At 48.9% G+C, this 19,267-nt stretch overlaps 1 protein-coding gene across 1 annotated transcript in view; it reads left to right on the plus strand.

Moving 5' to 3' along the window:
• The first annotated feature begins 1,393 nt into the window (after positions 1-1,393).
• LOC128725655 (probable chitinase 10) overlaps positions 1,394-19,267 on the plus strand; it is a 31,493-nt gene continuing 13,619 nt past the window's right edge. Inside the window, exon 1 of the mRNA XM_053819414.1 lies at positions 1,394-1,489. Within this exon, the coding sequence (XP_053675389.1) occupies positions 1,487-1,489 (3 nt within the window). The 5' untranslated portion in view covers positions 1,394-1,486. The remainder of the gene's footprint in view (positions 1,490-19,267) is intronic.

Raw genomic sequence — 19,267 nt, forward strand, 5'->3', positions numbered from 1 at the left:
GTGATGATGATCATGATGATGATGATGATGATGATGGCGAGTGGCAATGAAGCAACTGCTATACCGAAGAGAAACCGAAAAGGCAAGAAACGGCCTTTAGCAAAAGCGAGACAGTGCGATTGAGCCGTCTTTAAGGCATTCGAGTGTTCCACCTCCTCGCGATCAAGCGCGATCGGAGGTTTGGCTTCGGCTTTTTCGCAAAACCCGAACCGGCACGGTGCCTTTCCATCGGCGCGAAAAACCCACCCGGTCTTCGGTGGGCTTCCTCGGACGGGTACTTTGAGCGCTTGCGACAGACGTGCTGCGAGTCCAGTCCCTAGTGCGCACGGTTGGTGTTAAGGCACGGACAGTTTTCTTTCCTCCTCCGCCGAGAGTGCGAGCTGGTTGCCATCCAGTGTGCCCCGTTCGAGCGTATCGCTTATTTATTCACAGTGCGTATCTTTGGGTTTGGCAAACTTTTGTTTCTCGCTGCAACTTACGATCCTCCACCAAGGGCTAGGGCGATAGACTAATCAAACTGCCGAATACGCCCACGTGATCGATTTGGGGTCGTCCCAGTTCTACGCCAGCCCAGTGTGGGGGGAAAAGCTCAGTACGTGAAACGAGCCCCGACAACATAAGCCATCGGTGGGCGGCCTTGAGCAAGTGTGACCGCAGAAATTGACCAAAACACGTGGACCAGGAGCACCAGCGGTCGGAGAGTCCTTGGTGGGACTTCCTGCTTCCGCGGGCTGTTCGCAGTGCGAGTGTGTGATTTGATCTCGATATTTTTACTTGGTTCGCGGTAGTGTTTCAAAACACTCGACATAATATCGAAGCGAGAGAGAGAGAGAAGGAGTAGAAAAAAAAACAATAGGAAATTTTGACCATCACGCGTTTTGTGCCAATCGGATGTTTACCTTTCTAACTCGTTGAGCAATATATTGTGGGCGTGTGCACACTTTAAAGGACTTTCAAAAAAGACAACTAATAATCAAAACCTCACCTTAACAATGGATCGAATCTTATGTGCTTTGTAATTTAGACCAACACTTATTTGCTATATTTCAAAACGTTTTAATGCATGAAAATTACATTTGTCTTACCTAATTATTATTTTAAAGGATACTGGAATCCTTAGTGTGTATAAAATAGTATAGTAACGTTTTGTAAAAATGGTCAAATCTCATGAAAACCTCATTTAAATGCAAAATTCTGCAATTTAACCAGAAAGACTTCAATGAGCGCAAAGACAACGAACTCAGTATACATCGTTTTCTTGAATTAGTCAATAGTTTTCAAATACAGACCGTTTAGATACAGACTTGCAATCATCAAACATTCCACATAAATAGCACTAACGAAATGGTTATAAATTTTACAGCTATTGTTTCCGTGTCGTAGTTAAAAAGAAAAAAAAACCCAAGCAATAGAGGATAGTGCGATTCCTAGAGTGCCTAGTGTGATTCTGGTTAGCCACTGAGGATTACAGATTATTGTCAGCAAAATGGTAAGTGAGTCTATGATTATTCACGGTCAAATTAACGCCACTTAGTAAAGAATGCGTTCCAACAAAGCTTTTTTTGAAAGCAAATATTTCATTTACCCGAGCGGCACGACACGTGGTGGCTGATAAATTTGCACACATCGACAAATAAATCACTCTCCGGCTCGGTTGCGTCGAATTCGGGCTAAATAATATGTTTCCCTTCCCACCATTGCACGGCATTTGAGCCGAGAACTGACCACGAAATGGTTGAACAAAAAAGTAAATAAAACCACTCCAATGATGGGGACAAACCCGACCGTTTCACACCGAAAGGCTCTACGGTTTGAGCCAACCTTGATGACAGCATAAAGCGGCACGAACTCGGTCCACAAGCGATCCGTCCGTTGTCCATCGAAACCGAAAGCCATCGGTGTCGCGCGGGTTGAAGCTTGGATTTTGTTCGTTTTCCCCTTCCCTGGCGAGTTGGTGGAGAACTGGGCAGTAGAAGAAGCGGAACAACACGACCACGAAGACGACGACGACGACGACGACGACGTCGACAGGCGGCCCTCTGATAATCAAACACCGGTTTTGGAACGGTTGTAAATTCTTCGCGGTCCTGTCCTGTTCTTCTTGCTCAATCGTTGGTCGTACACTCGTTTACGGACCACCCGGTTTCACACTCGGCGGCAGCGGCGGCTGTGAGCATTAATTAATGCAAGATCGCCGAAAAAACCCTCGCCGATGAAACAGCGTGGATTGAAGCAAAAGCGCCTGAGCGTGAACGAAAAAAGGACTCAGGGTTCGGGTTGCATGTTTGGCCGAAACCTGTAATCGAGTAAGAGCGCTTTTTCGTCGTGATTTACTAGCCTTTTTCACGAAAAGCGAAGGAAAGAAACCGCGGACTAACGGTGCATAGAACAGATGCCGCAGAGCCAGCGTGAACTGAAGGCTATACCTTTAACTATAAGGAAGCTGGCCGGTTGCTACAGCTTGCTAATTGAACGGTCTAAACACGGTTGCTAGATGAACCTGTTGCGAATGCTTAATGCTGCCACGATCAACAATGTTTGCTCGCTCAGTCGATCACCAAAATTTCTTCGAAATTCATTCACGACAAACTTCTCAACCGAATCGTACTCGATTCGAATGTCTAATGCCGTTCGATCGTTCCAGGGCATAAGCTACTCAGGAGAGATGAATGAAATGGTGCTGCTTTGCTCTCTCGGCTCCGTGCATAAGTATGCAAATTTATGCTGCCACTCGGTTCGAATGCGAAGTGACAAACGAGAACACGGTGCGATCCCGGAGTTGTTCGGTTAACATTTGCCAATCATTGCGATGGTTTCTTTGGCTCATTCCAAGCGATCCACAACGTGAGCCACGAATCAGCTTCTCGTGGACAAATAACTGAACGTATTTTTTGCTGTAATTACGGATTCCGTTTGTTCGAAGCGATCGGTCTCGGGACCAAAACCGCGCCGACCGTCACAATGCAGTCTCGAGCGGAAGGTTCGCAGGTTCTGGTTCTCGAAACCGTGCCACCGTCACCGTTACGAGCGCACTGGCACCGTTTCGTGAACGTGAAACCTCCGGTGTCTTGTTCTTTACTTGGCAAGCGAACGCGCACTTACACACGCTCCAACCAATTAAAACAACGGTCGGCTTGCTGAAGGCTGTCAAGTCTTGAGCCACTCGCTTTTGCGTGCCCGCTTGTGTTATTAAGCTGCGTTTCAACGTGAAGTGAAAGAGGGATTGCTTTCTACATTCGGGAGCTGTTTTAACTTGTTTTCGCTCAGACATATCTGTCCTGCAATGTGATTTAGAGCAGCTGTCGAACGGTGGATTTATTTGGCAACAGTCGGGGGATGGCTCAATTGCACACTCGTGAACATGCAACACTTGCAAGCCTGCGAACACCTCCCAGGCGTATAGTTAGCCCGCGTGCCATTGCAAATAATTGAACAAAACGCATGCACTTCTTTCACCTGCAGGTGTTTGTCGGCAGTTTTTGTTGTTTGTTAGTTCGTTTTTCCTTTGCACAACGCCATCACTTGCGACTATTGCGCTTCTCGCGCTCGCGACTGCGCGCTGGCACCGATGCGCTAATCGCACTGATACCGTAAGGGTTTGCGTGGCTCGTCCCACCTCGGTGGCCGGAAAACCGAACCGAAATGTCAAGGAAACGGAGCGACAACTTGATCGCCTGCGATGTTGCAGTGCAGCAAAATTAGCCCCCAACCAGCGAGTTGTGGAGAGCCGAGCGTTTAAAGGCGTTTAAATGCTTCCATTTCGTAGGCCTTGAATTGCATTTTCCTGAGCCTGGAGCGGTTGTTGTTTTGCATGAAAAATGCATGCCTCTCAGGCAAAACGCGTCGCAAACATCGTGCAAGCGTTTTACCTCAAGCGGAGGCTGTTAAAGCAAATGCTAAGCAACGCGAAACAATCGCTGCTAATCTTATTCCACCTCCACGGCGGCCATTATTTAACGATCCGTCGGTAATGGAAACGGCAAGATAAGCATCGACGTGGTGGAGCTTTTGCAGTAAACCTCAAAATGGCTCCAGAATGGAACGCCAAATCCACTAATTGTGAATCCGTTGTGAACGCAAAACGCCACCATGAGTTAGAAAAACGCTTCAACCCCTAAATCGGACCGGATGCAATTCGGAGGGCGCAGCAATTCGCTCCAAAATGGCGACCCGTCCCACGCGTCCGCTTGTCCGTCGTCCAGCATTTGAATCCTTTGAATGCTAATGTATTTGAACTTTTCCGACGCTAAGCCGCCCGTGCAATGGTTAATACTCAGGTTTTGTTTTTGCTCCTCATTACGCTGCGCGCTGCTTTGGTGCCGTTCGTTTACTTTAGTTCCAATTTATCTCACCCCTTTGCTCCATCGCCCCGTTAGATCGGGGAGCGTTGAAACGCTTGTGATAGCGTTTTTTATTTTTTCATTCACCCATTCCGTTCACTTGCCATTTGAAATTTCGTCAGCACAGCCCGCTGATTAGCTCCGTTGTGTGCCGTTCTTTTGCCGCCCGATCGCACGAGCGCTTTATTTATCGCTTCCGTTGATTGCGTCCGCCTTGGTTCGCACCCTTTCCTACCCAACGTTGGTGTTTGGGGGGTTCGGGCTTGAGAGAAAAGCCCACCGAAACAAAAATGCGCCTCCATTGAAAAAAGAAAAAAAAACGGAAGCTTGTGACCTTGCGAGAGATCGCCCATGGTAGAGTGGTAGAAATTTCAATACCAACCGACGGAACTCGTTCGAACGTTTGTATCCACCATCCATGTCTGGTGGTGGAAATACGTTTCACACCAACCACTTGCACTTCAAACCGTCAAATTGTGGCCGATAAGAGTGGTTGGAGTTGCTCCCACAGGGGCTGAGAGATTAACGACGCACAAATGCAAAAAGAAACAGAAAAACGACACATTTCAACACCCGAAGCTGCGTGAGCGTGCAGCCTCAGCCAGCGGAAAGGTCGCTTTTCCCGTTTCCATCCGCATTTTAACACGATGTGCAAAATAAAAGGAAAGCCCAGGCAAACCGATCCATGAAGCCAGACGAAAAGCAACGTTTTGCCGATTCGTCTAACCTTGCGAGGATCGTGCGATCGCGCGTGGCCTTTGATCGCCGCACAGGCGCAGCGTTCGGTCAGCTTTCTGCTGCGCCCGTGGTTGCGGTCCGATCGAAAGAGAAAGTAAAAGCCACCCGTAGCCCCCCCCCCCCCCCACCATTGCCAGCAGCCACGATCGTCGCTTGTCGATGGAGATTTCCTCCCGAACGGGTTCGTGTGCTGCAGCCGCATTCAAGTCACCAGCCAAAACGGCAGCCCATGCCAACGGCAGACCCAGCAGCAGCGGTGGAATATTTATTTATTTACGAGTTTTATTTTCTCTTCCATTTGCCGCCACTTGTGGCAGTTGTTGCTCGACCGCAGCACCTTTGCAAGGCGTATATTCATAACTTTTATTTGCTTCACCGTCCGAAACCGCGATTCGATCGCCGTTTTTACATGTGTGTAGTTTCCCGGCTGATCGTCTCTCTCGGCTTTCTCTCTGTCTCGCCGCTCGTCTGTTGTCTCTCTTTCTCTCGTGCACCGTTTGTGTCGTTGGTGTTTGGCAATGATTCCCCCTTTTCGACTCCACCTAACCTACCCCTTTTGCCACCCACTCGTCTATTTATGCACGGTGCAAATTGAGAGATTGCATTGCGACCCGCGAAGAAAACGGAACGGCTCGGGAGTGGGCGAAGTTGGGTTTTCTTTTTCGCTACTCGTTCACAGTGGCTTTGTTTTGATTTGCTCCCACCGGTTTTGGATAACGTCCTCCAGCCCTTCTCCCTTCTTTACCTACTTCTTCCCATGCCACCGATCGCGCAGACTCAGCTTTTTTTTTAGTTTAATTGTAGTACCTTTCAGGTAGATAATCATGATTGAGTGTTTATTTTTCCTCCCAGCTCGACCGAGGCGTTGTGTTGATTTTTCCTCGTTATGCATGTTCAACCGTGGTTTCCTCCCACTCACTCTCCTCGCCCACTTCCATGCTTCCCTTCTTGGGACCACTTTCACGTTTGCATTTAGAGAGTCCTGCACGGTTCCGGCGCATCTGCTACGCTTTTCCGATTCCGGGTGCACCTCGGAACGCATGCAACGGCGCGTTCCATGGTCCCATGGAGGAGGTGGTGCTGTTAAGAAATTTTAGAAAACCTTCCCACCATAAAACAAACATACAAACTCACACACACACACACATATACGCGCTCATCGAGTCCCATTTGGTGGCTGGCGGACGGAAGTGCCTAATGAATGTTTTCTCCCAGCACACACGCATGCACGCTCTCGCGATGTCGACTTCGAGACCGGTTTCCAACCAACCTTGGAAAAACGAGATTGATCCTCGGGTGCCCAGTGGCGGCCGCCCGTGGTGGTGCTTGCGTCCGATTGACCGCTCAATAGCGTGGTGGCGGCGTGATGACATTTGATTTTCGTGTTCGATTCGATTCGGATGCGCACTTGGACGGTTTGGAGATAACCATCAGCGTAGTTTCTGGAGAGCCTTCAGATAAAGTGTCTGCTTTGGTTGATCAATCGCAACTAGGAGCAACTACCATTGAGAGTAGTAAGAAAATAAGCGATAGCTTCGATGATAAAATTACAAGCGAAATATACGACTTGTTTGCTTGTGTGTCTCTTGGCAAGTGACGATGCTTATCACTTCATTAGTAAACTCATAAAAATCGGTCAAAATGAAGTGCGAATGATACGATGATTATGATTCGAGTGACATAATGCATATGACGCGTGCTTGGAGTAAATTTAAAAATGTATAACTTAACAATTGCCCTGTTACGATTTTCACTGAATGTATAATGAGCCCAATTAAAGCCGAAATAGATTTGTGCATCGATTTTCTGTGTGGTTTGTGAAATACTTGCTGCTTTATTAAACCCACCGATCGTTATTTCGCACCCATCCATTCGTACGAAAGTTGAGAAACTATTTCACGTCAAGCCAACAATTCTCTAACGCTCGTTTAGCAAGCATTTCTTTCATCGCATGCCGCCACCCGCCAGCTTATCTGCAATCGACCAGATTCGCTACTCGGCGCCATCTGTTGCATAATGGTGTTGGGTGGCAAAAAGAAATCTAATGCACCCCATCCGTAGCTTGCGAAACTGCTGGTCCTACATCGCCGAACTTTGCCAATCGAATCAACCCTCTGCACGAGCCCCAATGCACCGGGATGCCGGATTGCATGCCGAACCAGATTGGGTGCAATTTTACCTCACTGTCCGAGTGCCTTTAGGCCGTTCTATTTGAGCGCCAAACGAGTCACGAAACGTGTGGAGTGGTTTATCGACTTGCCGACCCAAACCGGGTGAACACTTAAAGCTCCGATCGAACGGTTTGCTCAACCAAAAAAAAACCGAAACAAGTAAATCACACATCAGCCCTGGTCGGGGTGAGACGATTCCGGCATGGATTGGCCGGAATGCTGCCTTCACGTCCGTGTTGGCTTCTAGTAAAACAAAAGTCCAACCCAAACCCAATCTTGACGGCGTCCGATCGACGTGCGTCATAAGCGATAAAGCGTGTGCACTATTTTTCTTCTTGTAAGTTGCCCGACTGTTTGACCATATTTTCCTACACGCCCTCGAGCCACCCTGCCAATCAACACCGATCACGCGCACTATGAAAAGAGAAACGTCCACTTCCAGGGCACGGAAACGCACCCGGAGGCCGTTTCGAAAGCGAAACTGAACCCACAAAGTACCACGAAGGATGAAAAAAATTCAAAAAAAAAACCCTTCCCAAAAGTGGGTTTTGGGACCGTACAAACTTTGACTGGATAAATAAGTCCGGTTTGCTTGGTTGACCGGCGTGGGGAAGTTGGCGCCGCTCAGGTGCTAATTTAACAATAGACCACGCAGGCTCACGTTCGGCTTGGTGGGTAATAATTCATTTGTTTATTGTACTCAACGGCAGGTCCCTACGCGGGGCGTACACGGCCGCCGTTTCTCAGGCGAACCAACAACAGGGCCACAAATAAATGGCCGACCTCGACGGACGACCCCCACCGTGGTTCGCCACATATCGCACCCATTCGATCGCCACCACCCCCTGTTTGAGATTTGGAACATTCCAAGGCGTCTACGACACACGAATGAAGCACGTTAATAGGAGGGAGAGAAGAAACAAAACCCCTTCGGAGTAACACACCCCTAACGTGGCTGCAAACGAGCTAATTGCAGCCTCTTAAAACAAACCTCACTGACCCACGACGGCCGTGTGTATGAGCAGCTTATCCGTTAATAAGACGATTTGAATACAACGGCCTCCAGCAGCCAGGTCTCAGGCACGAGCTCGTTCGCAGCCGCGCGCAGCCAAGACTCAAGGATTGTTATCTCACAGCGCGCCGTCGGTGAAGACCTTTTTTGGGCAAGTGGCGTCTTATTCGGTGATTAAATCTCTCGCACCACTCCATCATGCGCACTGTCGATGAGCCGATGGTGAACCAGAGCCTTATCGGTCCTCGGACAGGGTGAGTTATGTTACGCGAGTGATGCGGCACTTGTGGCTTGCTGGCGTACGTGTGTGCGACACATGGGCACAATTGTCGTCGGCAAGACGAAAATGGGTAAACGGTTCGGGCTCGGGCTCAGGTTCGTGTGGCTCATCTTAGGTTGGATGGGCTCTGCTGGTGGTAGGCTGGAAATTACATAATTTTCTGTTAGGTGTGCGCAAAAAAAAAGCACACGAGACACACAAGCGAGCCGTCCATTCTCTCACACAAGAGCTTGCGAGTGAGCCGAGTGAAGCCCGAAAACGGTGGTGAAGTTTTGCGTAATTTCTTGGCCATGGGTTAGCAGCACATGTTAGCTGCACGGTGTCGTTGGTAGACCTACGTGCTTAGGACCACTGTTTGTCATATACATACCATAAAATGAAATGATGACAGTTCCTTGAAAAGCTTCACTATTTTTTTTGAGTACATTATATACAATTCCAACGAATAATTTGCCGTACGAATGATGAACGAATAATGGCCATATTTTGATTTCTTTTCGATTTCTTTGAGCCAGAAATTAAAAGCAAATAATTGGAAATTAATCGAATGTAATGGCCTTTTTCTCACTTTTAACGCCAGATATTAAAGCGTACAGTTTCACACTGCACTGGAATCTAATTCATGTGAATAACATGCCAATACAGAAGGTGTATTTCTTTGGAGCTTTCAATTTGAACGAACAACCGTTAAATTATTTTAATATAATCACCATCGATCCTGAGCTGCTTCTTCTGGTGCGTGAATCTTTTCCCAATCGATTCATCTCGTTTCGCTGGCACTTTTCCGCCTGCCCATCTATGATGCCTAGTGTCAGTTTACTACCCAGCTTTTCTTCGGTTCCGCGTCACAACCACGAACACGAATCGGCACCCGTCACTTTCTATCGCTCAATCTCGCATTGCAATCTGCGCGCGCCACAGCTTACGTTTTAGATTGGCCCCACCCTGGTCAGGCTTTGCACGGAGCTTTTCACGAGAAAACGTAGAAAAAAACACTCATTTTCCCACTCGGCACCCAAATTAATGTGTGCGCCTGGCCTCGCCTCTCGAGCAGCGTGTGTGTGCTTGTGCGAACACCGTTGTATTCGACCCAGTTTTCATCAATCACCACTTGCCCACTCTCTTCCCTCCGAAAGGGGTTGCGTTTTTCTTTATTTTTTTATTTCAATTTCGATTTCAATCGAAAGCAAAAAGCCCACGCACGGGCTTTACGACTTGCGGCCAACTTTTACTCTTTCGCTTGATTACGGAATGCATGGCACCCGAACCGACCGGTGGCGAGGTTTTTCGGGCGCACTTTTTCTGCTGTTAGCGCTTTTCCCGTATACCCGAGTAGCCAGGTGAAGGCAGAAAGCAGTGCAAGCCCCCAGCACTTGATCACTGGAGATCGATCTCTCGAATGGCGTTCGCACGTTTGGAAGCGAATGAAAAATAAAATTCGGTTTCAGTTCTCATGCACGCGGATTAGAAACGCTGGGATGCAATGCATTTGCTGAGCAGGAGCACCACCTCGATGAAAACTGTTACGCTTTTGAGCCTGTGGTGCGCTTTTGGGAAAGTTTGCAAGCGCGTTGAACTATGATGCGATTCCCACCGCTTTCTATCTGATTTGCGAAAGAGCGAAACACGTGCGGCAATCGGCAAAAGGAAGGTAACTGCGGAAGCCTCTAATTAAGCGCTTTGACAGCGCGTTTCAAACAACTGACTTGATTTTTTCTAAGACGCATAAGCCTCCCATCATTCTCGTCAAACTGTACCGCAAACAAACGGCGCACAAATTTGCCCACTACGGCGGCGCTGCTCGGCCGCAAATATGCAAATTTATCCTACCGATGTTTGTAAACACAGCGAATCGAACGAAAAACACACACCAAAGCCAAATCCCGAATCTCGCGTACGCACGTCGCTCCATCAACTAGCCGGACACGCTAGCGCAAATGCGCAACGCAGCGCTCGGGAAAATGTCAACCGGTTCACGCTACTCATCCTCGAAATGCGAGGTGGAAAAACAGGTTTGTGCTTCCGATGGGGAGCGTGGGAGCAGAGGATTATGGGGTGGTGACTTTTGCTCCGGCTCTGGCACCTTCCACCACCATCCTCGAACGCGATACTAGCGCGCGAACGCTATCGGCGGCAGTGGTGCAAAGTGCCGAAAACGAAAGACTTCAATGCGCGCTAACAGAATGGCAAGCGACGAACCCCCTGTATGGCCAATCGGAAGCGTGTCGCCGTGCGTTGTTGAATACGAGCAAAGTGGATGTCTCTTTCTCTCTTAGCTAGTGAGCTGAAGCTAGCGATACGTAGTGTATTATCGCGTTTGTTTCCTTATTCCCTAGATCAAGAGAACGACCGTGTCGGATGACGTGCGTGTGCGTACGTCTCCGTGGTTAACCTTCTATTGGGCTGCAGAAATGACCCTGTTGACCTGTCCTTGGCTGAACCCGATCCAGTAGTGCTTGACTGCCGTCCCCAGAAGCTGCAGCAGTGTAGCTGTCGAGAGTGGCTCGTGTTTGAAATGGATAGCGCGATCGCTTGCTGATGATGATGGAAACTGCACCAACGGAACCCTCGGTTTGCCACGAGTGAAACGTAGCAGGAAATAAACGATCCACTTGAATTGCGGCTGATCAATCTGACAGCAATCATTGCTCTACCGCAATTATCACTCTCATTCGCTCGCCTGTCTTGTGGGGTTGATAATAAAGGGGTTCGTTAAACCGAGACCCGGGTCCTGGGTGCAGCAGTCAAGTGAAAAATCCACCACGCACGGGATGCCAATCCTTTTACTTTTAATTGATCCAAATCTAATGCGCTAATGAGTACGCGATTACAACCACCAGCACCCGTAAGGGCTCCTCGAGGTAAAAACAGGCAAAAACAGCCTGTTCGCATTCACAAACGCCACAGAGGGCTCGTTTTGTTCACCGGGAATTCAGACATATGTGTAAGGGCTTGGCTACGACATGGACCACCACCCAGTAGGGCCCACAGGGACAAGAATGTCGGCGCTAACAAGCATCGGATCATGTCGATCGTGGTTCGAGTGGCTCGTGGAAGATAGCAGGAGTGCTTTCTCGTTGTGGCAAACTGAACAAGGTGTGATGAAATAAAAAAGCAACCGTCAGACCACGAGATCGGGCGATGGAGAGGTTGCGAAAAGTGATTTCCGCGTTTCATTTAACCGAGCGGTGAAAAGATACGCTCACCGAACAATGCGCGTTTTGAGTGGTGCGGGTTGGTATCGATTTGTTTGAATTGTTTGTGGCAACAATGGGATGGTGTTTGGGCATTATTTGCAAACGATTTGAAGCTATTTAGCTTCCATTATTCATCTCCTGCGTAAAGCGGCTCTTTCCTCCTTGTGGATCAGTTATTTGAACACTTTTTGCTGCTTATCACCTAATCGTATGTTTCGTTTTCTTCTCTTTACAGGTAAGACAGCGTTCATAAAGTCCATTTATATGACATGCGTCGTATTGTTTAAACTACAGTGTACCATAACCTAACAAAAAAACAACAATTGGTATGATTTTAATATGTGAATCAATACATTTTTCCGTATACAAGGTTTGCTAGAGTGGATTCGAATTCCATACGGCTGAAATCAATTGCCTATCCAGCATATCCGGAATGTGAATCCGACCACCGAACACGAGCACGGAACACGATACATGAACGCCTCACGTTCAACCAAGGAAGGGGCGTCACTTTTCGCACACATCGACCGTTCCGTTTCCTTTTCTGTTCCGTTTCTGTACTCAGAAACCAGAAGTGAGAGCGTACGTGTTAAACATGAGCTCTACAGACAAAGAAACAAACCAAGCGATTGCTAATTATACATCAATAATTGGTACCACTTTCCCTGTTGCTACGAATATCGCTAGGTTAGGTTGCAAAGCATGACTCAAATTCTTTTAAAAACCTTCTGTAGTATCTCTCCAATGCCACACCGCACTGGGCGATCGTTGATTTCTGATTGTCCCGTAGCTGCATTCCCACGATTGCCGGTTCAGGAACCGGAAGCAAACTCAATACCGGTTTGATCCATGCTGTCCAAGCGACGAAACACACCCAACAGACCCCACTCTGACCAACGGAGCAGTCGATTTGGGTGCGACGAACTCGCTGACGATCGAGTCCCGTAGGTGCGGCAGTAATTTTCGTCCAGATTATGGGGCGTCACTCCATTGTTGGCGAAATGATCACTCGGCTGGTGGCAGTAAATCGCGCATTTCCAAGATCGTTGTCTTCCAGACAATCGGCGGGACTTATTTGCGGCATTTTAACGATCGATCGGTGGGATCGTTCCGAAATGGTTTCCTGCAGACGTTTGAAGAGCGACAATTTGGCAAAACGAGACCATTATGATCAAATTTATTCCACCAGTTTGATGGTTCGTAGTTTGCCAACGATTTTGAAACAAAAAACCGAAATCCAGATCATTAGCCACCCTAAACGGCGAACCATTCGCAGATGATTAATAGTCGGTTTAAAAATAAAACCCACTTCTCCGCACCTGTGCCGGATGTTTGTAAACAACGCCTTGCTCTTGCTGTTAATGTTTTTAGTCGATCATCGATCGCGAGAAAAGACCGCCACACCGGTCACTGCCGAAAGGAGTGTCGCAGCAATCGTGCCAGCTCGTTAATCATATCTTCGCTCAGTGCCACTTTTCGGAACTACCATTACGTGCCACGATTTTTTTCCGCGCAACAATTTGGTGCTTACATAACCTGCTCCTGATCGAACGGAAGAAGAAGAAACAGAAAAGCTGGAAAACTCTCCCGCGACATACAATCCTCCGGTACCGTTGGAACATTGCATTTGCCTTTGCAATTACCGATGGCGTCGTCATTGAACGGAAGCCCGCATTGTGTCACTTTCGATTTCTCTTCCTTTTTCAATCTCTCGCTTTTGATCACACACGCACGGTGTAGGTGACAATTTTCCCGGCAAACAATCGATCTTGGCCCTCTTCTTGCTGATCCGTCTTGGGCTGATGGTTTCACTGCAAACAGCCACAAGCCAGCGTCAAACCATTCTGATGGCCGATGGCGACGTAGACGGACGGTGTACAGCAATCATTAGGAGTCGGTCTTGCGACAAACGGGCCGACTGAAAACCGGGCTTGCCGGTTTAAAATGATCGAGAAATCGATGTCATTGAAACTGGCCGCTTGCTCACTCCCACCACCCAAACTGACCCGAGGCCTGCTCGTTGTAAACGTGTGAATATTTCGCTACTCGTTAGTATCGCGTCACCGAAATGTGTAAAGCCGTACAAAAGCCCACCCCAACGGCTACGGGAATGGAAGAAAAAGGGGTAGAATCGAGCCGGGAGGCACCACTACTGTCCCCATCGGACAGCCTCTGTTTGAACCGAAACGAAAGCCACAACCTAACGACGACGACGACGACGACGACGACGACGGTGGAGTGCATAATTAACTTTCCCAAACATAGTCCAACGACCGGTCACTGAGGTGGGGCGTTTGGGGCCGGTTTTTTCTCTCCCTTGCAGGTGAACCGGCCTCAGAGACCCGTTGAGACCGTCACAAAGGCGCACACGACGGGGACAATTCACTATGACACAACCGAACGGGCGTTGCGCTGGCGAACGAAACATTTATTGGCAAGTGCGGTGCGTTGGTCGGAATTAAATCAAAAACCCGCTCGCGTGTCAGTTGCGGCTCCGATCGGCCGATAATTTATTGTGGCCCACGGTCGGGACGGCCGAGTCAGTCGAGTCCCTGGTTGACGATGTCCTTTCGCACCGATAAGTCACTCAACCGATCGGTGAACCGGGGTAACGAGCCAATCGGAAACGTTTTGCAACGATTCGTTCGAGTGCACTCGTGCCCTGAGTTGTGTTGGTGGCGTTAACGGTGTGATGAGGCCAATTTAATGGTTTGATTTTGGTAGTGAATGATAAAATCTACCCATAAAAGCCTCCAAAAGCACTGCTGACCGGAAACAGCTACATTTCCGTTAGCTATAGAAGCGCGTTCCACGATTCAATCCGTATGGCTACTATCGCTCCTTAGAGAGGCGAATCGGTATTAGATCATCAATATCGGAACTGGTTTGTCACCAGTCGGTCGCGTGTTTGTCTGTCCGTTGTCCGATATCACGCGAAGAATGGATTGTTCCGGAAAACTCCATCAAATGTGGGTTGCTTAAGGAATAATGATTTAGAGCTAAGAGAGTGAAATGTTCCCTCAAGATTTCACTCCATTCAGCCAATGATTTCAATCTCAAATGATTTCAACTGTAACATTGTTGGAAAGTGATAATTATTATTCAAATCCGAAACAAATAGCTCGAAAATGTGCTGATCATAACGCTAACTTCAAGCAATCAGTTCATTTGGAAAATCGTTTCATCGCATGCTTAAATCGTGCACAAATCATCGTGAATCGCTCGCTAAAGTAAAAGCACATTGAGGTGAGAATGTTTTTCTCAATCACCTCCAAGCCCGGATACGAGCTGCAAAGCCAAAGCCGGGAAGAAAAGTACAAGTAAATGCACAATGGCCTCCCACCCTCATTAAAGATAAAGACGCGCCCCGAGACGCGAACCACGACCGAGGCGAAAGGTCAAAAGCCACCCGGGAGTGGGCCTGCCGCAATTCGTACGTTCTCACGGATGGATGGTCTCGGTACTTCCGGCTCATTGTAGCCCTTGCGAAGGTTGTGCCAATCGCGCGAAGAGCCACCAAACCCGTGCGCCACGATTTCCATTTTTTTGCTTCTCTCTCCCATCGATTCCGTCTGGCCCTTGTCGGGGTGAGTGCCACCGCAGCCAACCGGTCGTCGTAATTCACTTTCGCTTTCATCTTCCCCATCGAGGCTTGGCCAGTAATCGCTTACCTCATGCTCGACCACGACGGTTCGGGTGGATCGGGAGACGAATGAGCCCCACACGCCCTTACGCCGGTCTAGGCTGCGATCGTCGGCCCTTGCGTTCCCTTAACGAGCCGCCACAAGTACGGAAAAGCACGCAAGGCTTCGTCTCAAAGGGCCCTTGCCCTGCGGGAAATTCTCTTCCCGAGACGGTCGTGGTTTGCGTTTTTGTCTTATCCGTTTGGGATGCGGTGGCTTCGAGCGAAAGACAGAGAAAGCAGGCGAGAAAAGGCGCTCCTTTATGAATTTCGGTGGAGTGACTTCAACGATGTAATAAGTGACGAACCTGTCACTCCGCTTGTGTGTTGCATTCGTGCCGTTTTTATCTTCTTTCCACCGCGCCGTAATTAATACGCGTGTGCGACAGGAAGAAAGGCGTCCGGTAGTGGGCGAGGGAACGCGTAACGCAACCGGTAACGTAACCGGTTGGCCGTTTTTGGGATGTTGCGTCCGAGCCCGGACCGATCGCTTCCGAGTGCGGGAATGCGTGACCGAGGAGAGAAATTCATCAGCATTATGGCATCGCGAAATTTTGCACACTCGATCGATGGCCGGGAATGATCGTTTTCGACGGCAAAAAAAAACTTCCCAAGAAGATCGCGATGAAAGGGGCAAAACCATGCATGCGAGCTGAGGTTTAGGCATTTTTTACTCCTCATTCTTCGGAACGATGAATTAACGGTGGCTGTTTTCAGTGGAATGAAAGTGAAACATCCCGCTCGTGGAAGCTAAGGAAGTAGCATAATAATCACACCCCACACAGGGTATCATTTCACTTTCAAACTATCCCTCTCGGTGAGCAAACTGCCACCGAAAGAACCTTCTCATATGAGCTTTTAGATTCGTCAGGGTTTGGCGAGGAGTTAAGATCACAACAAGCACCTTTAACACAACCAGCACCGCTCAGCTGATCAAAAGGCATTCAATCGAATGCTAATTCGAACCCGTGGGTTCCAAATCGGTGGTCCAAGGGCGTAGTAAAAGTCAGCCGAAATCGATCGACCTTTCCTCGAGGCGGAGGATGAACTCTTGCGCCAACGCTTAGCCACCAGAGGAGGTCAACGAATGCTTAATCATATGGTGGAGTGACCGGTTCCTCGTTTAGTTTCAATCCAGTGGTCAGCCGGTATGCGATCTCGTGGTATAGGACGCACTTGGCGACACTTGGGCAATCGGTGGACGGGCAAGAGTTCGCTTTCCAGTCGAGTGTGTTTCGCAGTCAAAATAGATACGCGTCATCGATGTTGTTGATGGAGCTTTGGATGGGTCTTTCGTCATTGCTGGCATCTCTAATCGACAAACTGTTGGAGCTGTTGGAACTACCATGTAATTTCTGTTTCGTGGCAAACTTTGTTATGCAGCAAAGACGTATTTGAGAAGCTCATGTTCAATAAAAAGTATCGTAAAATGTTTGGAAGTGAGGCATTCATATACGATCGATTACGACCTCATAACTCTCGACATCTTTATGAAGATCCTCTCCACAACTCATCATCGCGAGTTGACTGATTTTCGGTAGCTCTTCCATTAGTCGGCCGCGTGAAGGGAAAATACCACAAACACACAGAAACACCGTTAGGAAGGTGAACGTGAAAATTAAAATCCACTCTTATTCCATTCAACTGTCAAAACCGTGACGTTTGTGTGCTCCTTAATTGTGCAGTGGGCCTTGGGCGTAATTAAAAGTGCTCTAACCCGCAATCAAACGGTCAGCGTGACTTGACGGCGCTTCCAACATCATCCATCAGTCATCGTTTTGAGGATGGATGGTTGAGCCTTCCCCGCAAAGGCCTCTTTCTCGTTTCATAATCTCACAAACTCCAAACCACCCCATCTGTCAACGCGCGAATTTCGTGGTAAAAATTCAGTGACAACCAAACGGCCAAACATTGAGCATGATCTCTAACACCGGTGGTGCCTCCAAAGCAGATGCATAAGGTCACACTATTTGTTTCTTATTTTTTGTCGTTGTTTGACGGTGCGCTATTAACACCACCATCGTTCATCGCCAGCACAGCAAAGTGTTGGCCTCCGTGGCACAACCGAACAACCGAAAAACTGACTGGCTATTGACATTTGCGCCCCGCTGGCATAATGGTGGTTTAAGCCATTAGCGAACAGCCGTAGTAATAAGTATCCCGACGGCTGGCAGCTGACTTTTCCGACAGTACCACGCTCGCAGTGCGGCCACGAAAGGTCTTCCTGCCTATCGATATTGGAAGCTGCCAGAAGGGCTCGCTCCTAAATCACCTTTACCGTGACATTCAGCCCACCGCAATAGCCGTAGTAGGCGGTTTCAAGCTTCGGAAGCTGCCTCCTTCAATCGCGTTTAATTTATGCCACTCAACCATCCGTTCTGTCAACCATTCAACACGACGAAACACGCTTACGAACGCTTCCTGCTGGACGCTGGATCGACAGAATGGTCCCGTTCTCTACCTGGTTTACCATTTCCGTTCTACTAGCCAGGGAAATCCGACCGTCCGTACTGAGCGGCGCAATGCATTTCTCGTACGTGCGGTTCCGGTGGGGCGGAAGACCTTGCCCGGTACTCGGAAAGGTCGAACCGACTAGCCGGCGGGTTGCAAAAGCTCGATAAAGCCACCGATTCAATACGCAACCCGTGCTTAAGCGTGTTGCCAACTGCCGTGAGTCCGGGACCTGTTGGTTCGGACAAACCGGCCTAAGTGACGTGAAGTGAATGCCTCCATCGTCGAGCTTCGTTCGCAGATTGCCATGAGGAATGGAAAATGAGAAGGGTGGTACCACAAGGGTGGTTTTGGGTGGGACTCGACTCAGGGTGGGTTCGGATAGGAGAACAAAAGCGTAAAAGTTGTCCAGTGCGCGCAAGTGCGCAACGGTTCACCGTCGGTCTGGCGAGAACTTAAGGGGTGAATAGACAGGAGGGTGTGCTCTCTCCCCTCACACTAACCCCCCCCCCCCCCTCCCCCATTTTCCACCCACACCCTCTGAGGCAACCGAAGGCAAGAATGGACGCCGCAGGTTTGGCTTGAACACGCGCACGAATCGATCGCATGAACGGGAACTGGATCACCTTGGCGTGGTCCGGACCCGGACGGCGCAGAATGGCGTGAACCGAAGCCGCTCCGGTAATAAGCGACAGCAAGAGAGCTGTGGAAAGATCTCTAGAAGGGAAGGCAAGCAAACGACAAGCGGGAAAAAATGGACCCGCATATTGTTCTCGAGTGGCGAATGGCGGAAAGTTTCCCAAATTCAACCGTTCACATTCGCGAGCTGCCCCGGCTGCGTGCAATTAATTTTAAGCAGCTCGCCGAAAAGTGAGCCTTCACCACACCCTGTGCTTTTCTAGAAGGGTACGAATGAAAAAGTGGTGAGACAGAATAAGGTGTGGCTCTCCGGAGCCTTCGTAGGAGAGGAATAGGCTCTAAATTCATGGACATGGGTTAGAGTTCCTTTTTTCCTTTGCTATTGCGAGACGCTTGCTGGGGCTCCTTCGGACATTGCTCCAGCCTACGTGGCCTCCATCGAAAGGGAACAAGATCGCTTTCCGTGCACGTTGCCAAATCGCACAACCCACCCAAAGCCAATCATCATGCCCGGTCGGGCATACTAATCGCGACATCGAGCGACGATCGATTTCGAAGACGATACCTACGCGACGTCACGCCGCCATGTCCAACGGTGTCAAGGATTGGGTCTGTGACGCTCTGGGCAAAAGGGGTGTTATTAAAATTTTCCGGCTCGTTGCCAGCCATCTTGAACTGTGCCACAAATTGAGTGACTAAAGATTGAGTGAAGTTTTTTGTCATCCAAATCCAAAACCACGAGCCACGCGTGCTTGAC

This window comes from Anopheles nili, chromosome 3 (assembly GCF_943737925.1).
Source record: "Anopheles nili chromosome 3, idAnoNiliSN_F5_01, whole genome shotgun sequence".
Lineage (NCBI taxonomy): Eukaryota > Metazoa > Arthropoda > Insecta > Diptera > Culicidae > Anopheles > Anopheles nili.